The 23,094-nt window shown below is 47.3% G+C and overlaps 1 protein-coding gene across 1 annotated transcript in view; it reads left to right on the top strand.

The window, feature by feature from the left end:
- MAPK12 (mitogen-activated protein kinase 12) overlaps positions 1–19,479 on the top strand; it is a 51,480-nt gene extending 32,001 nt beyond the window's left edge. The window contains exons 7-12 of the mRNA XM_082242473.1: positions 4,139–4,253; positions 7,803–7,874; positions 10,234–10,313; positions 10,599–10,677; positions 12,568–12,741; positions 19,289–19,479. Of these exons, the coding sequence (XP_082098599.1) occupies positions 4,139–4,253; positions 7,803–7,874; positions 10,234–10,313; positions 10,599–10,677; positions 12,568–12,741; positions 19,289–19,359 (591 nt within the window). The 3' untranslated portion in view covers positions 19,360–19,479. The remainder of the gene's footprint in view (positions 1–4,138; positions 4,254–7,802; positions 7,875–10,233; positions 10,314–10,598; positions 10,678–12,567; positions 12,742–19,288) is intronic.
- The last annotated feature ends 3,615 nt before the right edge of the window (positions 19,480–23,094 follow it).

The following is a 23,094-nucleotide window of genomic DNA, read 5'->3' as shown; positions in this document are numbered from 1 at the left end:
CAACCACAAAACCACTTCTGTGAACTAGAATTACCACTTACTGTTGCCAGGAAAAAAAAACTAGTATGCAGAGACAACGTCCCTGGTCCCCTTCATATAATGAATAGTCTCTTTTAGATAAATGCCATTCCTTGGGAAAGTGCTTTTCAGTGTGAACAAGGATATCAAAACCAATTAGACATCTGCATTTCTCTGAAACAAAGCAGTTGTTTCACTGCAAGTGGCTCTGTCGCCAGCGCCGAAACTTGGGAAGGGTTAGCAATGATGTCAGATTCAGCGAGAGAGAGATTGTTTTCAATTTGCATTTGTCGTCGAAGAATGTGTGCTTAAGTCTGTGGTTGCTGTTTCTTGATGGAAATAAGTAGACCTGGGTGACGTATCGATACATCGCCCGGGACCGGTTTGACGGCCAGACCACAATGTCGCCTTCACCCAGCTGTATATCGCGAATGAAATCACTGCTGCTCTTGAGTCCCTCCGCCACCAGTGCCCGGCAAATGGAGAGAAGAACAAAATGCATCAGCCCCAGCCCTGCTGAGGCACCGGGGTGAAATTGTCGCCACTCCTGCTGAGGGAGCTGAGGCAGTTTGACCCCGGTGACTTGCGTAGCCGTGGCCAGTGCAGCTCATTCTCTGCACAAGAACAAGTATTTACAGTGGTACCTCGGGTTAAGTACTTAATTCGTTGCGGAGGTCCGTACTTAACCTGAAACTGTTCTTAACCTGAAGCACCACTTTAGCTAATGGGGCCTCCTGCTGCCGCGCTACCGGAGCACAATTTCTGTTCTCATCCTGAAGCAAAGTTCTTAACCTGAAGCATTATTTCTGGGTTAGTGGAGTCTGTAACCTGAAGCGTATGCAACCCGAGGTACCACTGTATTTATTTTTGGATTGGAGAGAGACTGGCAGGAATGTTTAGAGGGTGCTCTCTACTTAGGTGGTTTTCACTTGGCAAGTGGGGGAACCAGAACATATACCTGTGTCATTGGGGAGTTGCCTGTAAACTTGGGAAGACAGGCGAACTAATGCCAGTGTACTGGAAGAAGCAGAGGTCACAAGTGGCGAAGCAATGATTCTTCAACATCAACTTCGTTGGACTGGTCATGTTGTGTGGATGCCCGATTATCGTCTTCCAAAGCAACTACTCTCTTCCGAACTTAAAAATGGAAAGCGTAATGCTGGTGGTGAACGAAAGAGGTTCAAACACTCTCTCAAGGCAAATCTAAAATGAATGTGGTATAAACAACTGGGAAATACTGGCCTGCAAACGCTCCAATTGGAGAACAGCCTTTACCAAAGATGTCACGGGTTTTGAAGACTCTCGAAAGGGAGAAACGTGCTAAGAGGAAGGCATGCTTGGCAAACCCTCACCATGATCAACTCCCACCCGGAAACCAATGTCCCCACTATGGAAGGATGTGTGGATCCAGAATTGACCTCCACAGTCACTTGTGGAACCACTGTTAAAACTGTGTTTATGGAAGACAATCTTACACAGCTATGAGTGACCACCAAAAAATAAGAAGACATTATGTAGATTCAGCAGTTAAGTGGTTCCCCATCCTATGAAATCAGACCTTAGCAAAATATGAAATAAATAAATAATAAATAAAATAATAAATAATGAAATTAATTGTTTCAGCAGGAACCTTCCTGCTTTACACCCAAGGTTAAAACATCAGATTTTGACCTAAAAATAGACTACAGCTGACAGAGAGATAGGAAACTTAAGATTTACAAAATTGGTTTATTTTATTTTTTTAATGCAAGGAAGTTTGAGTAATTGACGGTTCATGCTTTAAAAACACCGTTCAGTTCCCAAGAGGAGACTTTGTTTTGTCGCACATCCATCTTCTAAGAAATCAGCAATGCTCCACAGACCTATTATCTGTGACAGAATTGTAGTGTAAAACACTGCTGTCAAAACAAGCAGAACTTATTAACCCTGAAACATTTTAAGTGAAGCGTAAGCCCTGTAGAAAAATTACCGTCTCTTAACCGAAGGGTTGAAGGGCTTGTGACTGCAGCCAGCCTTTGTAATCATATTACACAGATCTGGTGTAACTGCGTTTTAAATCCTTGCAACTAACTGCAGCCTGTGCTTCAGCGACAGTTTGCAGAGCACCAGGCAAAATGATGCTTATTGCATATACAGCCTCAGACTGCTATCCTTTTATTTTAAAGTAGCCTCTGCAAGTTATGAAAGGATCCTGCCCTGGGACTTCTTGCAACAGAGAGCGCAACAGTGTTTAAGATTCCTTTGCGTGCTTAACGGCCTGATGCTGTGAACGACTGGTGACCATCCCATAGTGTCTGTGAGCACAAACCTCCATAAATAAGTATTGAACTGGGTGCAGTGGGAAAGCATGTACACACAACTGAAGTGATGGACATGAGGCAGGAGTTGATAATGCAGGTGAGCTGCGCACAGGTGAGCTGCATGCAAGCTGCCGGCCAGCCCTGTGGAGCCTCCTTTTATTGAGACAAATATGCAAACCAGGCAGATACATTTTGGGCTGTGACCTTTACACATCTTCCGGTCCTGAGATCGTGGGGTGGTACAAAATTATTTTGGCACCTGTTTCCACCGCGTCATTTTCCCCTTGCACAGTGTATGGCAAAGGAGACAAAAGGTCTCAGAGACAAAGGTTACCGACAGGGCACCACAGACTACTGAGACCACAAAAGATTAGACAGAGGCAACAGTGTTCAGACAGGTATGGCTTTGTCTGTGAGGGGCGTGTGTGCTCCGCACCCCAAGGTCACGCGTGCTTGCAGACTGAGGCTGCCTGCGGGTGGGGAGTGTTTTCCCTCCGGACCCCACTCCGCGATCATCCCTACACGAAACCTCATAGATATTGGTGGATACGCATGGTTCCCATCACCCAGAGTATGGTCTTTTTAAAATAAGAGACTTAAGAGTAGAAGTATAGAATGCACCTTGCCACCACTTCTGGGACCCATGACTAACATTTCTTTGCCTAGTTGGTGCTAAGTAAGCAATGGCGATCTATCGGCAACATCTTTTAATGCGAGAGGAAGAGAGGTGATCTCCACTAATTCTCCCTGCACCAATTTCCTTCCACATTCTGGCTTTTCCACAGGATCCCACAATACAATACGATACTCTTTATTGTCACTGTCCCATACAGAACAACGAAATTGGGGGGGGCATCTACATAAGACATTCAAAACCAACACGCCTGCTATCCCAACCCCCTAAAAACTCTGATACCCCATTTTAAAAATACAATACACTCCCATTGAGACTCCTTACACTGTGTTTAAAACCAAAATCACATTTGGATAGAAACTGTTTCTCAGGCGGCTAGTCCTAGTCTTTATAACCCTGTACCTTCTTCCAGAAGGCAGAAGCTGAAAGAGATCATTTCCGGGGTATGCACTATCCTGCGCTATCTCTGCAGCTTTCTTATGACATCTGGAAGCGTAGATTTGATCCAAGGTGGGAAGAGTGCACCCAGTTATTCTCTCTACAGTCTTTACAACCCTGGACAGCATTGTTTTTCCCCTGACCGTGCAGCTCCCAAACCACACACGCAGACCATAAGTTAATACACTCTCAACAGTACAATGGTAAAATGCCATCAACAGGTCCTTTGAGAGATTGTTTTTCCGGAGGATTCTCAGAAAATATAACCTCTGCTGTGCTCTCTTATCAGGTCTTTGCTGTTTTCTTCCCTCTGAAATGGTGGTACTAGGGGCTGCAGCAGGAAAAGGGTGAAATTTTGCCCCTTATTTCTCAACCCAATTATCATAGCATGAATCTTAGCCCCATATGTCTTTAAACCATCATTCAAAGTGATTAATTTTCCTTTCGCTTCATATATTCTGGCTTTGAAAACAGATGCTGGGACAAAGCCCTCGATCCAGACCTCTTAGCGAAGAAGAAAAGTATTTTTCTTCTCGCTTAACAGAGCGCAACAGCGCCGTTTCCTCCCCAGCATTATAATGGCAATCAGGAGTGTAATTTTGCATGTTTATTACCAATGTGATTTTTTCAATTGCAGTGCTAGAACATCGGTTTAACGCGTTCTGCTTCTCTGCCACCCCTGTTTTCGATGTGTTTATGACTAATTTGGAGTTGCAAATTGAATGCGTCTTTGGTTGCTCTGTAACAGATTCTGGATTTTGGGCTAGCAAGGCATACAGATAGCGAGATGACTGGCTACGTGGTTACCAGATGGTACAGAGCCCCAGAAGTTATACTTAACTGGATGCATTATACACAAACAGGTAATTGTCGTGTTTGTGCTCAGATTAACACTGTAACTTGAGCTCTTCTAGTGGCATCATTACACAAAGCTACCGTGTGCTTATATTTGTCTCACGGAATACCAACCAAGGGGTGTTCCTTTGTACATAATCCCCTGATCTCTGTTGTGTTAATTGCAATTCTCAGTCTGTTTATATCTGGAATGAAAATGAAGGCAGCTGTTAACTTCCGCGGAGGCCTTCCAGGTGTCTTGAGAAACAATTCCAGCTTCCCCTCGGGAAATCAAGGAACGTTTTCTACCATTCATGGGTTCCAAGGTATTGCCATATGGCAATCTAGCTACCTCAGGGTATGCCTGGCTTTCAGCCTGCCTTCTCATTGTCTCAGTGTCCTTATTAACTTCCTAGAACAACTTCAGTCCCAGGCAATAGATACAGTCTTGCAGATATTGGCAGATACTCCTGTTCCTATAGCCATCTGCTTGACCAAACCATCACCATCATCATCATCATTGTTATTATTATTAAGCTGTTTCTGCCTCCAGTATAGATCCACCCTTTCCTGTAGTCCAGCGGTTCTCAACCTGTGGGTCCCCAGATGTTGTTGGACTACAACTCCCATAATCCCTGAGCTCTGTCCTTGCTAGCTAGGGATGATGGGAGTTGTAGTCCAACAACATCTGGGGACCCACAGGTTGAAAACCGCTGCTGTAGTCCTTTTCCTTTCTCTTGAGTGCTAACCATTGGTTGCCTACTCAACCGCACTTCTGTTGAAGTCACTTGATGCCTTTGAATGCTCGTTCCACAATAAATCAGCTGTTGGCATCCGCATCTGGGATAGCTCAGTCAGTAGACCATGAGACACTTCATCTCAAGGTCATGGGCAAAAGATTTCTGCATTGCAGAGTGTTAAACTAGATGACCCCTCCCCAAATGGTCCCTTCCAACTCTACAGTTCTGTGATTTGTGTCGAGAAACAATGGAATGTGCCTCCAAGGGTGAAGTCAAACCACTGCAAAAGCAGCACTGAAGTTACCTCCCCGGGGTGCAACACAGCGATCAAACACAGCGATCAGAAGGTCGGCGGTTCGAATCCCCGCAACAGGGTGAGCTCCCGTTGCTCAGTCCCTGCCCTGCTCCTGCCAACCTAGCAGTTCGAAAGCATGTCAAAGTGCAAGTAGATAAATAGGTACCGCTCAAGCGGGAAGGTAAACGATGTTTCCATGCGCTGCTCTGGTTCGCCAGAAGTGGCTTAGTCATGCTGGCCACATGACCCGGAAGCTGTACGCTGGCTCCCTTGGCCAGTAAAATGAGATGAGCACCACTACCCCAGAGTCGGCCACGACTGGACATAATGGTCAGGGGTCCCTTTACCTTTACCTCTACCTGGCTGCAGGAGCTGCTGGAAAGAGGCATACAAAGGCACCATCCAACCATTTTAAGGACGCCACTCCGGATTTGTGTAGGATTTACTCAGCCTTTTCTTCTCCTGAAGATACCCCACAAGGCAGCAGAGGTTTACAATCAGAGTTGTCCTTCTCCTAGATGGGCTACCTTCCCAGGTTGATGAGTCCCTCTACAGCAGGCATGCCCAAAGTCCGGCCCAGGGGCCAAATTTGGCCCGCTGGTCGATTTAATTCACACCCCCCCCCACAAGCAGTTCTGAGAAATGAATCTGTTGCGGCCCCTGAGCGCCTGCTGCTTGGCTTGCGCTGCCCAGGAGCCAACGCTCTGCCAAAGCCATTTCTCTTCACCAGGGAAATGGTGTTGCGGGCTCATCACGGAGCTCTCCCCTGCGTCACTCCTTGGGTCGACCAATCTGGTTGGCCGGGGGTATGGCCTAACCTAAGGTAAATGTAAGTTCAAGCCAATAATTTTTAGGGGGGAGCAATCCTTTAAAAAGGTCAACTTTGGGGCAAAATCCTAAAAGAAGGTCAACAACTTTGACCGGCCCTCACGCATGTTCACTTCATCAAATCTGGCCCTCTTTGAAAAAAGTTTGGACATCAATGCAGAACTGCACTTCATCATGTGCAGAACTGCCTAAAGCACTATTTATCAGAGCAGTTAAGAACTTCCAGATTGCTGGAACGTCTTAACTCAACATTGTCTCTACCCAGAGAGCCAGTGTGGTGTAGTGGTTAAGAGCAGTAGTCTCGTAATCTGGGGAACCAGGTTTGCGTCTCCGCTCCTCCACATGCAGCTGCTGGGTGACCTTGGACTAGTCACACTTCTTTGAAGTCTCTCAGCCCCACTCACCTCACAGAGTGTTTGTTGTGGGGGAGGAAGGGAAAAGAGAATGTTAGCCGCTTTGAGACTCCTTTGGGTAGTGACAAAGCAGGATATCAAATCCAAACTCTTCTACCCTAACTTGGCAGTGGCTCCCCAAGGTTTCAGACAGGTGAGGTTCTCAGCCCTACCTAGAGATGCTGAACTTGAGTCATTCTGCATGCAGAATGGATTCTCTACTGCAGAGGTACTGCCCTTTCTCAAGTAGTCATTCAGCCATGAAACGCACTGGGTGACCTGGGCAGTCACCATCTCTCAACCTAGCACACCTCAAAGGATCCCTTGGGTAAAATGGGGTAGGGAGAGAACTAACCACACCACCTAGAGCAGTCTTTCTCAACCTGTGGGTCCCCAGATGTTGTTGAACTACAACTCCCATCACCCCTAGATAGCTAGGCCAGAGCTCAGCGATGATGGGAGTTGTAGTCCAACAACATCTGGGGACCCACAGGTTGAGAACCGCTGACCTAGAGCAGGGGTAGGCAAACTAAGGTCCAGGGGCTGGATCCAGCTAATAGCCTTCTAAATCTGGCCCGCAGACCGTCCGGGAATCAGCGTGTTTTTACATGAGTAGAATGTGACCTTTTATTTAAAATGCATCTCTGGGTTATTTGTGGGGCATAGGAATTCGTTCATATATTTTTTTCCAAATATAGTCTGCCCCCCCCAAGGTTTGAGGGACAGTCGACCGGCCCCCTGCTGAAAAAGTTTGCTGACCCCTGACCTTGAGCTCCATAGAGAAATGGTAAGGTGTATTAAATACCGTATTTTTTGCTCTATAAGATTACTTTTTCCCTCCTAAAAAGTAAGGGGAAATGTGTGTGTGTCTTATGGAGCAAATGCACGCTGCACAGCTATCCCAGAAGCCAGAATATTCAGGATATTTTTTTTCTTGTTTTCCTCCTCCAAAAACTAGGTGCATCTTATGGTCTGGTGCGTCTTATAGAGCGAGAAATACGGTAAATGAAAACCTAATGACACAATGGATGGCCCCAACTCAGAATCACAACTTGCTGCGTTCATCCATAGTTGCTCACTCTTGGAAGTAGAAAAGGAACATTTGTAATCCAGTCCTCCACAGCTCCCCCAAAAGCACACATTGGGTTGCATCAAGGAGCTACTCCTCTTGCAGAAACCAAATGCACATTTTGCAATTGCAAACCAAAATACTTTATGTGCCTTGCCTCGAAAAGGATTTGTTTTTCTGCATAAAGCACAGGCATAAGCTGAACTTAAAAGGTCTCGTACAGCAATTTAACGTAACCATTTTCTGTATTTCAGTTGACATCTGGTCAGTGGGCTGCATCATGGCTGAGATGATCACGGGAAGGCCGCTCTTCAAAGGCAACGATCGTATCCTTTCATGGTGAACACTTGGCATTAAGATGTAATAATAATAATAATTTATTATTTATACCCCGCCCATCTTGCTGTGCCTCCCCAGCCACTCTGGGCGGCTTTCAAAAAAATATTAAAATACTGTAATACATCAAACATTAAAAGCTTCCCTAAACAGGGCTGCCTTCAGATGTCTTCTAAAAGTCTGGTAGTTGTTGTTCTCTTTGACATCTGGTGGGAGGGCATTCCACAGGGAGGGCACCACTACCGAGAAGGCCCTCTGCCTGGTTCCCTGTAAATTGGCCTCTCGCAGTGAGGGAACCGCCAGAAGGCCCTTGGAGCTGGACCTCAGTGTCCGGGTAGAATGATGGGGGTGGAGATGCTCCTTCAGGTATACTGGACCGAGGCCGTTTAGGGCTTTAAAGGTCAGCACCAACACTTTGAATTGTGCTCAGAAACGTACTGGGAGCCAATGTAGGTCTTTCAAGACCAGTGTTATATGGTCTCGGTGGCCGCTCCCAGTCACCAGTCTAGCTGCCGCATTCTGGATTAGTTGTAGTTTCTGGGTCACCTTCAAAGGTAGCCCCACGTAGAGCGCATTGCAGTAGTCCAAGCGGGAGATAACTAGAGCATGCACCACTCTGGCGAGGCAGTCCGCGGGCAGGTAGGGTCTCAGCCTACGTACCAGATGGAGCTGGTAAACAGCTGCCCTGGACACAGATTTGACCTGTGCCTCCATGGACAGCTGTGAGTCCAAAACGACTCCCAGGCTGCGCACCTGGTCCTTCAGGGGCACAGTTACCCCATTCAGAACCAGGGAATCCTCCACACCTGCCCACCTCCCGTCCCCCCAAAATAGTACTTCTGTCTTGTCAGAAGTACTGTAGAATTATGTAAGAATCCAGGTGTCAAAAGTGTACGAGTTCAGGAACACTTTAAACAAATAATTATCCCATGAGCTTCTTGCTTCCAAATGTCTGGGTTTTGTTTTCTAAGTTTGTGTTTTGGCCAAAATTTGCAAAGAGGGAAACTTAATAGTACATCACGGCTGCTTTGCATTACTAATTGCAAGTAGAAATTCACATTTGTAAGACTCCCTGGCATGGAGGGCTGGTTTTTTCAGTTTATCAGATATACTTGGTTGCCAGCTATGCTTTATCTGTCCCTTCCCTTCTGTGGGACTACATAGAAGCTCAACAAGTATTACTGAAAGTCAGGGACAGCTAAAGCTAAGGAAGGCTGCCCTCAGAAGCTTGCAGAAAGTCCTTATAACCAGTTTTGAAAGAGAAGTATAAAACTATCTGAGCTCTAATGTGACTTATAAAAGCTTGTGGAAACATGAATGAATAAATCTTTATTTGCGTCAGCCATTGGCCATAGCAATAAAACAACAATATGATATACAAAGAATAGAAATAAAAAGTCAATTATATAAAATACATTTTAGGGTTTTGAATCAAGAGTCAAATAGTGGACCTTATTCTGATTGTCCCAGCTAAAAACCTCGCAACCTTTGCTGTCATCTGCTCATCTTGATCTGCCAAGAGAAAGTACCCTGTGGCAGTGGTTGTCAGGGAAAAGCAGCAATGCAAGAGCGAGCTGCAGGTGGCTGGAAAGCAAAACAGGATGTTGATGTTTGGGACTGTACCATGGGAACGAAGGGGCAGTCTATTAACTGTTCTGAGCACCGGATGTTAGCTCAGTGTGTCATCTGACCTGTACTGGAAGTACAGGGGTGGAGTTTGTTCTCTCTGCTGTTGGAGACTGGACTGTGCAGACGCATTTCTCTGTACTGCTGAAAGGACAGAAATAAAGACATGTAAATAGATTTCTGTCTGTCTCTTTCCCCTCCCGCAGGGAGGAGGGAGGAGTGGTGTGTCCCTCTCACGCTGAGTGGGATCGCGGATAGTGACCTAGCCTGTATCCTGCCGGGAGACGCAGACGGGGAGGTCAACAAGGATCTCAAGCCGAGTGCCTGGAGAATGGCCAGTTTCCTCTGACTGAGGCTAGAGAATCCAACATCGGTTGGGCGACCCAGAATGGACAATAAAAGAGGGGTGATAATCTCATTCAAGTCTTTGTGCAAACATGTTTTTCTGTGATACTGTCAGGTCCACAGCTGAGCTATGAAGTGTCCTCCCCATTGCTATCTCTGAATGGTATTCAAAGGTCGTCCTTAGCCAGCTATGGTTTTGAGAAGGTATAAGACTCAGGTAGACTTTGGTATGTGGAAGCCAAGACCATCTAAAACACCTCTCCTTTTTACACGTGTTGTATGTTCCAGTATTAATAGCAAGAAAAACGGGATCTGTTACAACATGCTTTTTATTTTGACATACATACTGAAGATTTGACTCCTGACTTTGGCACTCAGACCTGGACCAGCTCACAGAAATAATGAAAGTAACAGGCACACCAACTCAAGATTTTGTTCAGAAACTGCAAAGTCAAGATGTAAGTAGCTCTTGCTTTCTCTGATTTCTTAAGGACATAGTGCAGATTCAGAAATGTCATGTGGATTGCACCAGTTCAGGTGGGAGAACGGCATATATGCTTTTTCATAGTAATTTTCATTGTACCTTTCTTTTGGAAGATCATTTTTATTATTATGTAGTAGTCTGAGACACAACTGAATTTGAACTCCATGGATAGCACTGAGAATAAACCCAATGGGGCAGACTAAATTTGATGCCCTTTCTTTATTGTAAATGTTAACATCCTGTTTTGGCTTCTTTCAAGGCAAAAAACTATATCAAAAGCCTTCCAAAAGTGCAGAAAAAAGACTTTGCTGCTATCTTGAAGTATGCAAATCCTTTAGGTAAGTAAATATAGATGCACGTCACGAATAATGAAGCTGTGTGGTATAGCATGGCAGTGAACGATTAAGTGTAATTTGCAAACAAGCTTTTCCAATAATTTTGCTGCTATCTGAAAATTCCTCTGTACAAGATATTTATCCCCACCTGAATTAATCCATCTCCCATTAGGACGGCCAACTTTTAAGCAAGGTGTGGTGTAAGAGAAGGTTACTGTTTCATTAAAAGGTAAAGGACCCCTGACAGTTAAGTCCAGTCGCGAACGACTCTGGGGTTGCGGCGCTCATCTTGCTTTACTGGCCGAGGGAGCTGACGTTTGTCCGCAGACAGTTTCTCCAGGTCATGTGGCCAGCATGACTTAAGCCGCTTCTGGTGAAACCAGAGCATTCCACGGAAACACAATTTACCTTCCCACCGGAGCGGTACCCATTTATCTACTTGCACTTTGATGTGCTTTTGAACTACTAGGTTGGCAGGAGCTGGGACAGAGCAACGGGAGCTCACCCCGTCACGGGGATTCGAAACACCAACCTTCTGATCGGCAAGCCCTAGGCTCAGTGGTTTAAACGCCACCCGCGTCCCTGTTTCATTAATAAGGCAGAAATAAATATTTTCAAAAGCTGTGTAACAGTTTCCATACTTCATTTCTTTGGGTTTATTGTAATATTGCACCAGTAGCTACTCAGAGAAATAACGTGAAGCCAAGTTTATATCATATACTTTTTATTACATGGCTATCTCAAGTATTCCCTCTTTAGGGAAGTTTTTAATGTTTGATGCTGTACTGTTTTTAATATTCAGTTGGAAGCTGCCCAGAGTGGCTGGGGAAACCCAGCCAGATGGGCGGGGTATAAATAAATTATGATTATTATTATTATTATGATTATTATGATTATTATGATTATTATTATTCCAGAAAGCCAACAAAGCTGCAAAATCCCTCTTGTTGTTTCAGCAATCCCTTCCTCTTCCTACACTAATGGCCTCATGCTGTCCATACCTTTGTGATTTGTAAGGATAAGCTCTTCTTTCTAGGCGTACCTAATAATAATAATGATGATGATAAAAATAAAAATAATAATTTTATTTATACCCCGCCCTCCCTGGACAAGACTGGGCTCAGGGCGGCTAACACCAAATACATAATACATTAAAAACACAAAATCAAACAATTGATTAAAATACAGTTCAAAATCACATTTAAAATCAAATCAGGTGGGAACCCATGAATCACAACCGTAGGGGTAAGGAATATTAAATGTTCACCAGGCCCAGCCACCCGTGCTGGTCCCATGTGGGCCAATAGGAGGAGCCAAGAGGCCACTTACATACAGGGTCCCATAGAAAGAGGGAAGAAGGAAGGGGGTCAGACTGGGTCTGGACCAAAGGCCTGGTGCAACAGCTCCATCTTGCAGGCCCTGCGGAAAGATCTCAGATCCCACAGGGCCCTGGTCTCTTGCGACAGAGCGTTCCACCAGGCTGGGGCCACAGCAGAAAAGACTCTGGCCCTGGTCGAGGCCAGTCTAAGCTCCCTGAGGCCCAGGACCTCCAAAGTATGATTGTGGACCGTAAGGAGGACCGTAGGGCGAACCAGGAGAGGCGGTCCTGTAAGTATGAGGGTCCTAGGCCATATTGGGCTTTAAAGGTTAAAACCAGCACCTTAAACCTGACCCTGTACTCCACCAGTAGCCAATGCAGCTGGATGAATTTGCTTCAATCCCAAGGAACTGAGTGGCCTCTGAAACTGCAAAAGCCACTCCTGATCTATACGATCGTCCATTAGCATAGTTAAGCTCGGCATTATTTTCTTAAACCTGACCTGCTGCTGGAAAATTAAAATCATTACGTTTCGTGCTGGGTCTTAGTGCTTTCCCTCTCCTTTGTTGATCCAGCTGTGAACCTTTTGGAGAAGATGCTGGTGTTAGACGCAGAGAAGAGAGTGACGGCTGCAGAAGCTTTAGCGCATCCTTACTTTGAAGCCATTCATGATCCTGAAGAGGAAACCGAAGCAGAGAAATACGACGACACTTTTGACAACATGGATCTGCCCCTGGATGAGTGGAAATGTACGTTTGGTACATTTTGGCAATCTTCAGGCTAGGACAGAAAACATCTATGGGCTCTTGTGCAAGTAGGCTTATAATTAAAATATACTTCAGGTGAATTTAGAAATCCGATGCAGTGAATTTCTATATGTGTCCTCCTCCCTCCAGCCCTCATTGGTTCTGTATAGTTTTCCTTTCCATTCTACTCCCGTTCCCCCATGTTTATCACCTATTTATCAACATTTGTATTGTGCAACAAATCAGACTGCTAATCCACATATTGCCTACTTCACTGTTTCCCAAACTTGGGGCTCCAGCCGTTTTTTTGAACTACAACTCCCATCATCCCCAGCTATCAGGACCAGTGGTCAGGGATGATGGGAACTGTAGTCCAAAAACAGCTGGAGACTCACGTTTGGGAAACAGGTCTTAGGCCAGGGATGGGGAATCTCTGGACATCAGGTGCAATTGGACTCTGACCCCCATCAGCCCTAGCCAGCATGACCAATAGTTAGGATGATGGCAACAATGTCCAGTAACATCTGGAGAGGCACAGATTCTCCATCGCTGGCCTAAGAATGGCAGACGTAATGTAGAAAGCCATTGTAGAAAGTTTCCATTAGAACAGCTTCCTGTCTTAAGCCCTAATTCTGAGCCCTAATTCCTGCAATTTTAAGAAGATATGCCTGAGATAGGATCTGGCATCTTCTATTTGCAAAGTCTGTGCTTGACAGCTTGAGTTATGGCTCTCCACTCAATTGTCATGTTTCCTCTTGCATGGTTTTGGTTTTCCTGCTGTTGATTCGTCAAGCCAGTCTGACCTGTTGTAATACCTATAATAGGTTGTGTGTGTGTGTGTGTGTGTGTGTGTGTATAATATTATAGGTAATAATAAACATATAGATCAGGCATAGGCAAACTCGGCACTCCAGATGTTTTGGGATTACAACTCCCTGGCTAACAGGCCCAGTGGTCAGGGATTATGGGAATTGTAGTCTCAAAACATCTGGAGGGCCGAGTTTGCCTATGCTTGATATAGATGTGTCAAGGGATGATTAGCTGCTTGTGCTTAAAATAGTGCCCCTTCAGAGTTTGTGCGACCCCACAAACCTCTGTGTGTGACAGAGCTCCTCAGACATGTCTGCTCTAGTCACTTGTAGAGTCCGACAGTGGCTGTCTGCGGAAGCGCTTCCAGCAAAGAAGTTCCTTAACGGAAACGCGTCTCCTGGACTCACGACGTGACAGCTTCCGGCGAAGCATAGGTCTCCCTGCAGTTGCTTCTGACACCTCCCCGCTATTTTCGCTCGAGGTGTCTCTCACCCCTTTCTCTCCCCTTCTGCTTCCTGCCTGGGCTGCTGCGTCTCTCTCAGCATTACTGAGATCCTCCTCCAGAGACCCCGCGCTCCCCCTACTGGTCCCTGCTTTAGCTGTTGACTCTCTCCCAGTCTCTGGGAGCCCTACTACTTCCCTTTCCTCCGATGTCAGTTCCCTGACATCCACCTCCCCTCCAGGGCCCCCCTCTCCCCCGCCCCTTCTCTCTCCTCTGGGCGGTGAGGAGCTGAAACCCCTAAAAGAATCCTCCTCATCTTCCGACGTCTCGAACATTTCCCTCCATCGGTCTTCGTTCCGACTCGCTGAATCCTCCTCCACCTCGGAATAGAGAATCTCCGCTACATGGTAGCTGTGTTCTTTTTCCTCCATAGCTGGTCCCCTATTGACCCTCCCCTCTCTGTCCCCTATATACGGTGACAGCAATGATCTGTGGAACACTGGGTGCAACTTCATGTGGTTAGGTAACCGGAGTCTGAAAGCCACTGGGTTGACCTGTTGCGTGACTTCAAATGGGCCCAGTCTTTTGGGTCTTAACTTCTTACAACCTCCTTTAAATGGTAACCCTTGGGTGGACAACCACACCTGATCCCCCACCCTAATGCTTTCTCCTTCCCTTCTGGTTTTGTCTGCCTGCCTCTTATATTCCTCCTTCGCCCTGTTTAAATTAAGTTGGAGCTGGCGATGGATCGCTTCCATTTCTTCAACGAACTGTTCTGCGGCTGGAACGCTCCAGTTCTCCCCCTCCCCCCCTGGGAAGGCTCGGGGATGACACCCGTGATTGGCCAAAAAAGGGCTCATTCCCGTGGACACGTTCTCCGCATTGTTATAGGCAAATTCTGCCAACGCCAGCTTCTCCACCCAATCATTCTCTCTGTCATTCACATAACACCTCAAATATTGCTGGAGGACACCATTAGCTCTTTCCGCCTGCCCGTTGGTTTCTGGATGACGGGCAGTTGAGAAATTCACCTCTACATGCAATAAGCTCATGAGCTTCCTCCAGAACCTGGAAGTAAATTGTTTCCCTCGGTCCGAAACCACCCTCAAGGGGGCACCATGCAATCTAAACACATTTTCCACAAACAATTTAGCGGTTTCTTCTGCTGTGACCGCATGTGAGCAGGCTATAAAGTGGGCCATCTTGGTTAACAGGTCTACCACAACCATAATGGCTGTCTTCCCTTTGGACCTGGGCAGATCAGTCATAAAATCTATTGCCACTGCCTCCCATGGTCTTTCCGGCGTGGGTAGTGGTTCTAATAAACCTGCCGGTGCCCGCCTCTCCCCCTTGGCTCGTTGACATCGGTCACACCCTCTCACATACTCCCGCACATCTTCCCTGACCTTGGGCCACCAGAATTCCCTGGTAACCAGCCACATGGTTTTGTGTTGCCCAAAATGCCCTGCTGTGGGGCTATCGTGCAGTTGCTTGAGTACCTTTTCCCTCAATTCTCCTTCAGGTACGTATAACGCTCCCTTGTAGTACAACGCCCCGTTTCTCTCCTCAAAACCCCCGGGTTTGTCTCCCTCCCTCCTGAGACCCCTGAGTTTGTCCTGGGCATATTCATCCTGCACCGTTCCCTCTATCAGTTCCCTTAGCCCCACCAGTGCCGCCCCACACACCCAGCGATCCTCGGGAATGACATGGGTCTCTTCGGGTGCACCCTCTCCCTCCAAATATTCAGGTTTGCGTGATAGAGCGTCCGCCCTAACGTTCTCCTGGCCTGGTACGTAACAAATCTCAAAGTTAAATTTGGAGAACTCCTGGGCCCATCTCAACTGCCGTTGGTTGAGCACTCGCGCAGTTCTCCAATACTCTAGATTCTTATGGTCCGTGCGTACTTGCACCTTCTGTTGTGCACCAATTAGTAGGTGCCTCCATCTCCGGAAGGCCTCATAAATCGCAAGAAGTTCCCGGTCATACACCGTGTAGTTTCTCTCCGATTTGTTCAGCTTTCGCGAAAAGAAGGCACACGGTCGCCACTCGGACCCCTCCTTCCCTGGCTGCAGAAGAAGCACCGCCCCTATGGCTCTGTCAGAAGCGTCTGTTTCGACCCTCAGCTTTTTTTGTAAATCCACATGTAGAAGTTGTTCGTCAGAGGCGAAGGCCTTTTTCAGTTCCTCAAACGCTCGCTCCGCCTCCCCCGTCCAAACAAACTTCTTTTTGCTGCTGAGACAGTCCGTGATGGGCGCCGTCAGGTGAGCGAAGTTTCGGATGAACTTACGATAAAAGTTTCCAAACCCTAGGAACCTCTGCACATCCTTCTTAGTCTTGGGGGTTTTCCATTCCAGCACCGCTTGAACCTTGCCGGGGTCCATGGCCAACCCCTTGTCTGACAAGCGGTACCCCAGGAATTCCACCTCCTTGGTATGAAACTGACACTTCTCCAGTTTCACCCACAGTCTGTTGGCATGCAGCCTGCTCAACACTTCTCTGACGTCTCTCACATGTTGCTCCTCATTCTCCGAATACACCAACACGTCATCTAAGAAGGCCACGCAATTCTTGTAGAGCAAAGGCCCCAGTACATGGTTCATAAAGGCTTGAAAACACGCGGAGCCTGCTTGTAATCCAAAAGGCATAACGAGATATTCAAATGCCCCCAAAGGGGTGAACATGGTGGTCTTCCATTCATCCCCTTTCCTTATACGTATCAGGTTGTACGCCCCCCTTAGGTCCAGCTTTGTAAAAATCTTTCCTTTTCGCACCCTGGTCAAAATATCATCAATCCTGGGCATAGGAAAAGCCACCGGCTCTGTCACTGCATTTAGGGCCCGAAAGTCACATACCAGTCTCGGCTTGTCCGTGTTCTTTTTATCCACAAAAAACACTGGGCTACCCCCCGCTGCCTTGGACTCTCTGATGAAGCCTCTCTTCAGGTTCTTGTCAATGAACGCTCGCAACTCCTGCATCTCCCTGTCTGACATGGCATACAACCTGCCTACAGGAAGCTGTGCTCCAGGGAGTAAATTGATCTGGCAATCAAAGGGCCTATGCGGGGGTAGTTGGTCAGCTTCCTTCTCGCTGAACACGTCGCTGAGATCAGCATACTGTGATGGCACCTTCCCCTTCTCCATCACTTCCGTCCCTGCTAGGGTGGCTTGGGCCCCTGCTGACCCCTTTTCCCCCCTGCAGTGTTCTAAGCAATGTGCGGAACCGAAGGAAACCACTCTTTGATGCCAGCCCACCAGCGGATCATGTAGGGCTAGCCAGCTCATTCCCAAAATAATGGGAGCGCCTCCCAAGGTGGCCACATTAAACGCTATCAGTTCTGTGTGCCTTGCCACCCTCATTATCATTGGGATGGTCTGCAAGCTGACGCCTCCTCCCAACAGTTCTCTGCCATCGATCGTGGTCACCTGCAGGGGGTTGCTTAAGGGGATAGTCTGTATCTGGTGTTCAGCCGCAAACTCCTTGCTCATGAAATTGCAGGAGCTGCCTGAGTCCAACAGCGCCTTTATTTTTAGGGGGTGTCCATTTTGCAACTCTAGCGACACTTCAATCACTAGAGCAGGTCGAGGAGCTTCTGGCACTGGCACTTGGGAAAGGGGCACTTTCACTGCTCTTTGGCCTGGCTGCAGTGCCCTGCTGGCAACCAGGCGTTGGCTTTTACCTGCTCCGTTTCTCCCTGCTCTTCCCCCTCAACAGTTCCCACCATCCCTTGCCATTCCTTCCTCTGGGGGCAGACTCTGGCAAAGTGGCCTGGCTGTTGGCAGAGATAGCATTTCCGGAGTCCCTTTCCCTCCTTCTTCGCCCCCTCACTGGGCTTTGAAACTGCGCGCGCGCGGGCTGTTCCGATTTCCATCGGCTCTGCCGGCGGGAAAGCTGGCTCAGGAATGTCTGGAATGCGTAACTCCTTCCAACGTTCCCCTCTCCCTTCCCGCCTCTCCAAGGCTCTTGCCTCCTGGCGCGCTCCAATGGTCAGCGCAGATTTGGTCAGCTGATCCATAGACACCGCCCTGGGGCTCCTGGCCAGCTCGTCTTTCACAGCTGAAGAAAGACCTTCTTCAAATAGCATCTGAATGGGTGCTGCCGATAAATCCCACCCCAATCTGTGAATCAGCATGGTAAATTCAGTCCAGTACTCACGGACAGATCTGCTTCCCTGCTTGCAAGCCATTAGCTGTCTGCGCACTCCCCCCTCCTCAATATCGCTGGAGAACATGATATCCATTGCACGAAAGAATTTCATAGCGTCCTTCAGGATATCGTTGTGCGTTGCCATCAGGGGTCGAACCCAGTCCCGCGCCCCCTTCTCAAGATGCCCAATTACGAAAGCAACTCGGGATTCCTCATCAGGGAACTCATCAAACTGCACATTCAGGGCATATTGCATTTCAGTCCTAAAGGCATGGTAATCCTTGGGGTCCCCCCCAAACTTCTGCACTAATCCTGGTACCTTTCTGGGGAACTGAGTGGTTCTCCCCTTCTTGTCTGCATCTTGAGCCCTCCTCTCCTCGAGCCTCGCCGTCTGCAGCGCAAGTTGGACCTCCAATGCTCGGTATCTGTCTTCCAAGCTTGGACCAGCTCCACCCCCTGCGGCTCCGGCTCCTGCTGGGTCGCTCATGATGCCTTCTCCTGCACAGGCAGCGTACAGAGACTGTCGGACTGCTGTCAAGGGATGATTAGCTGCTTGTGCTTAAAATAGTGCCCCTTCAGAGTTTGTGCGACCCCACAAACCTCTGTGTGTGACAGAGCTCCTCAGACATGTCTGCTCTAGTCACTTGTAGAGTCCGACAGTGGCTGTCTGCGGAAGCGCTTCCAGCAAAGAAGTTCCTTAACGGAAACGCGTCTCCTGGACTCACGACGTGACAGCTTCCGGCGAAGCATAGGTCTCCCTGCAGTTGCTTCTGACACCTCCCCGCTATTTTCGCTCGAGGTGTCTCTCACCCCTTTCTCTCCCCTTCTGCTTCCTGCCTGGGCTGCTGCGTCTCTCTCAGCATTACTGAGATCCTCCTCCAGAGACCCCGCGCTCCCCCTACTGGTCCCTGCTTTAGCTGTTGACTCTCTCCCAGTCTCTGGGAGCCCTACTACTTCCCTTTCCTCCGATGTCAGTTCCCTGACAAGATGTTATTAACATATAATTAATTATAGCTAAATCAGAGGCTCTCACACTGTCAATGATGGGGGTGGGATATTTTCCCTGTCTGGTGGTACTTCACAATAAGAAATAGGGATGTGAGTCATTATTCCTCTGAATGTGAAAGCAATTCTTTTTATTTCTTTTTTCCCCAGGCATCACATTCAAAGAAGTGACAAACTTTAAGCCTCCGCAGTTGCCCGAGTCGAAAGAGACAGCAGTGTAAAACCACAGGGACCAATTTCCTTAGAAATCAAATGAAGGAAGGAGGGTGTAAAATTTTAAATATATATATAATTTAATTGTACAAACCTTTTTACAAATAAACTGGATGTAATCTGTCTAATCTGTATTCTGAGGGAATATTTGCTTTCCGGACTTCAGCTAGGAACCTAATGCCATCATAAGCGGCACACCATGACTGGGTGAATATTTTGTTTCTGCCACACATTGCTTATACCTTAAAGTATGTATTTCTCTCTCTCACAGCCCCAAAGCTCTCACAACATGTTACAGGTTCTCTGTATCGCTACCATTTCCGGTGGGCTGCTCCACACTCTACGTTTTTCATTTAGGAAACATTGCCGGCACGTGTTCACATGGATACCCGAACCCTTTTTCTACCGTTAAGCGGTTTACGTCAATTCCTGCCGTAGCAGCAAGACCAGGACTTGCTGGCATGGACAAGAAATGAATTGTGTGAAATGAAGTTCCTCAACCACTTTTCAAACTGAGATGGTGTAAAAAAAAAAGTATGTTATGTTCTTGTTGCCAAACAGTCTACCTTAAGCATTCGCAGAGAGGTTTGTTTCACAGAGAGAGGCCAACGGAGGGCATCAGTTTTATTGACAAACAGTTCTTTGGGAGAGGGAAAGAAAGTCACAGAAACATAATCAAAATTCTCATTTTGAAAGAGCAGGGGAGCAATTTGCTATAGCAGAATATGCGCTCTTAAAACTCCCAATAGTTCGACTTGCGCCAGGTCAAATCCATCAGCCTCTCTAATCCTGCCCTAGCCAGAAGCAGCTCTCCAAATACTACGATCGAGATACTTCCTAGCCCTGCAGCTGATAAGAGATTATGCCATGGAATAAATCTGGGGCTTGTATCCAATGGTGTCCCTCACACAGATCCGTTGGATCCCATGGAGGCCTCTGGCAGAGGAGGGAGATCCATTTTCACCAATATTCCCCCACTGTGTCCTCATGTTGTTGTTTAGTCATGTCCGACTCCTCGTGACCCCATGGACCAGAGCATGCCAGGCACCCCTGTCCTCCACTGCCTCCCGCAGTTTGGTCAGACTCATGCTGGGAGCTTCGAGAACACTGTCCAACCATCTCGTCCTCTGTCATCCCCTTCTCCTTGTGCCCTCCATCTTTCCCAACATCAGGGTCTTTTCCAGGGAGTCTTCTCTTCTCATGAGGTGGCCAAAGTACTGGAGCCTCAGCTTCACAATCTGTCCTTCCAGTGAGCACTCAGGGCTGATTTCCTTAAGAATGGATAGGTTTGTTCTTCTTGCAGTCCATGGGACTCTCAAGAGTCTCCTCCAGCACCAGAATTCAAAAGCATCAATTCTTCGGCAATCAGCCTTTTTTATGGTCCAGCTCTCACTTCCATACATCACTACTGGGAAAACCATAGCTTTTACTATACGGACCTTTGTTGGCAAGGTGATGTCTCTACTTTTGTGTCCTCATGTCTGCCCCTAAAACCTGCTCCAGAGGGTTGAGGGGTAAGGATGGACCTAAGTTGGTTCATGTCTGTTGTGCATGAAGTCCATCCCATTTCGGTGGATTTTATGGGGAAATCCTTTTAAAAACTCACTTTAAATAAAAATCTTAGGTTTGTTTTAAGTAACTCTTTACTAGGAAGCTTGAAGGCTACCCTATTTCTCCTCTCCTCTCCTCAATTTCAAGCCTAGCAAGGACATTGTACAGAAAAGGCAATAATCACCCCCACTGGTACATAGAAGCAGTCATCTTGTTTTTCTGTACAATTACTCAGGAAGTGGCAGCACGGCTGCTTCCTCAAACATCTTCACACAAATTTCTTTCTTTTTTAAAAGCAGCACTTGGGACCACATCATAAAACTTAAGTTAATTGGGCTATGCAGAGGAAAGCTTCCTATAACTGTGAATTAATCCACAGATCTACATTCTGATCTGAAGTTTTCTGGCAGGCATGAATCACCTATGTTTGTGCACTCTGGAGCGATCGAAATCCTCAGGCATCCCAATTGGAAGACAGAAAGCTACGTTATACTGCCTTGTAAAATTGGCAGGTGCGTGTTAACAGCACTATTGTTCCTACAGAGTCCTCGAAAGTGTGAGAGGTGGTGTGAAGGGTTTTGCAGGGAAACCTGCCCGTTCCATTGCCTCAGATGCAACCTGCTCATGTTTCGCTATACAGTGAAACCTTGGTTCTTGAACTTAATCCGTTCCGGAAGTCCGTTTGACTCCCGAAACGTTCGAAAACCAAGGCGTGACTTTCGATTGGTGCCGGCGCCCCGGAAACAATAGCCAACAGCTGCATTGGATGTTCGACTTCCAAATAACTTTTGAAAACCGGAACACTCACTTCTGGGTTTTCAGCATTTGGGTGCCCATTTGTTCGTCAGCTAAGCCATACGAGAACCAACATTCCACTGTACTCTGGCAAGTACTGTATTTTTCGCTCTATAAGACGCACCAGACCACAAGACACACCTAGTTTTTGGAGGAGGAAAACAAGAAAAAAATATTCTGAATCTCAGAAGCCAGAACAGCAAAAAGGATCGCTGCGCAGTGAAAGCAGCAATCCCTCCTGCTGTTCTGGCTTCTGGGATAGCTGCGCAGCCTGCATTCGCTCCATAAGACGCACACACATTTCCCCTTACTTTTCAGGAGGGAAAAAGTGAGTCTTCTAGAGCAAAAAATACGGCATTTCAAAGTATTTTAAATCAGAACCAGTGAAGGCAGTGAAGGTCATGTGTGAGTGCCTGAAGGTGGTTGGAGGATGGATGGCGGCTAACAGATTGAGATAGAATCCTGACAAGACAGAAGTATGTTTTGGGGGGACGGGGCGGGCGGGTGTGGGGGGCTCCCTGGTCCTGAATGGGGTAACTGTGCCCCTGAAGGACCAGGTGCACAGCCGGGGAATCATTTTGGACTCACAGCTGTCCATGGAGGTGCAGGATAATTCTGTGTCCAGGGCGGCTGTCTACCAACTCCATCTGGTACGCAAGGTAAGACCCTACCTGCCTGCAGACTGTCTTGCCAGAGTGGTGCATGCTCTGGTTATCTCCCGCTTGGACTACTGCAATGCGTTCTAAGTGGGGCTACCTTTGAAGGTGACTCGGAAACTGCAATTAATCCAGAGTGTGGCAGTTAGACTGGTGACTGGGAGTGGTCGCCGGGACCACATAACACCGGTCCTGAGAGATCTGCATTGGCTCCCAGTATGTTTCCGAGCACAATTCAAAGTGTTGATGCTGACCTTTAAAGGCCTAAACGGCCTCGGTCCTGTATACCTGAAGGAGCATCTCCACCCCCATCGTTCAGCCTGGACACTGAGGTCCAGCTCCGAGGGCCTTCTGGCAGTTCTCTCATAGTGAGAAGTGAGGTTACAGGGAACCAGGCAGAGGGCCTTTTCGGTAGTGGCACCCGCCCTTTGGATAATTCCGAATACTCTTACCATTCTGTACTTTTCTGATTTGAGAGCAATGCTCATTCTGCTTGCAAGCAGTTCCTCCTCTTAGGATTTGGAAAGCATGGATTATGTTTAATAAACTGGGATAATTCCATCAGCTTTAGAAAAGAAAAGAAAATTGTGGAAGGTCTTTTGTTGACGTTTAGGTATCACCATCTATAACTTGCCTGTATCCATGCACAATTGTAAGAAACAACCAAGTTGTTTGGTTAGTTGGATGAGACAGGGGTCAGCAAACTTTTTCAGCAGGGGGCCGGTCCACATTCTTCTCATG

This window comes from Podarcis vaucheri (assembly GCF_965113315.1).
Source record: "Podarcis vaucheri genome assembly, contig: SUPER_10_unloc_1, whole genome shotgun sequence".
NCBI lineage: Eukaryota > Metazoa > Chordata > Lepidosauria > Squamata > Lacertidae > Podarcis > Podarcis vaucheri.
The sequence above is the reverse complement of the archived record's forward strand: the minus strand, read 5'-3'. Positions and strand labels throughout refer to the sequence as shown.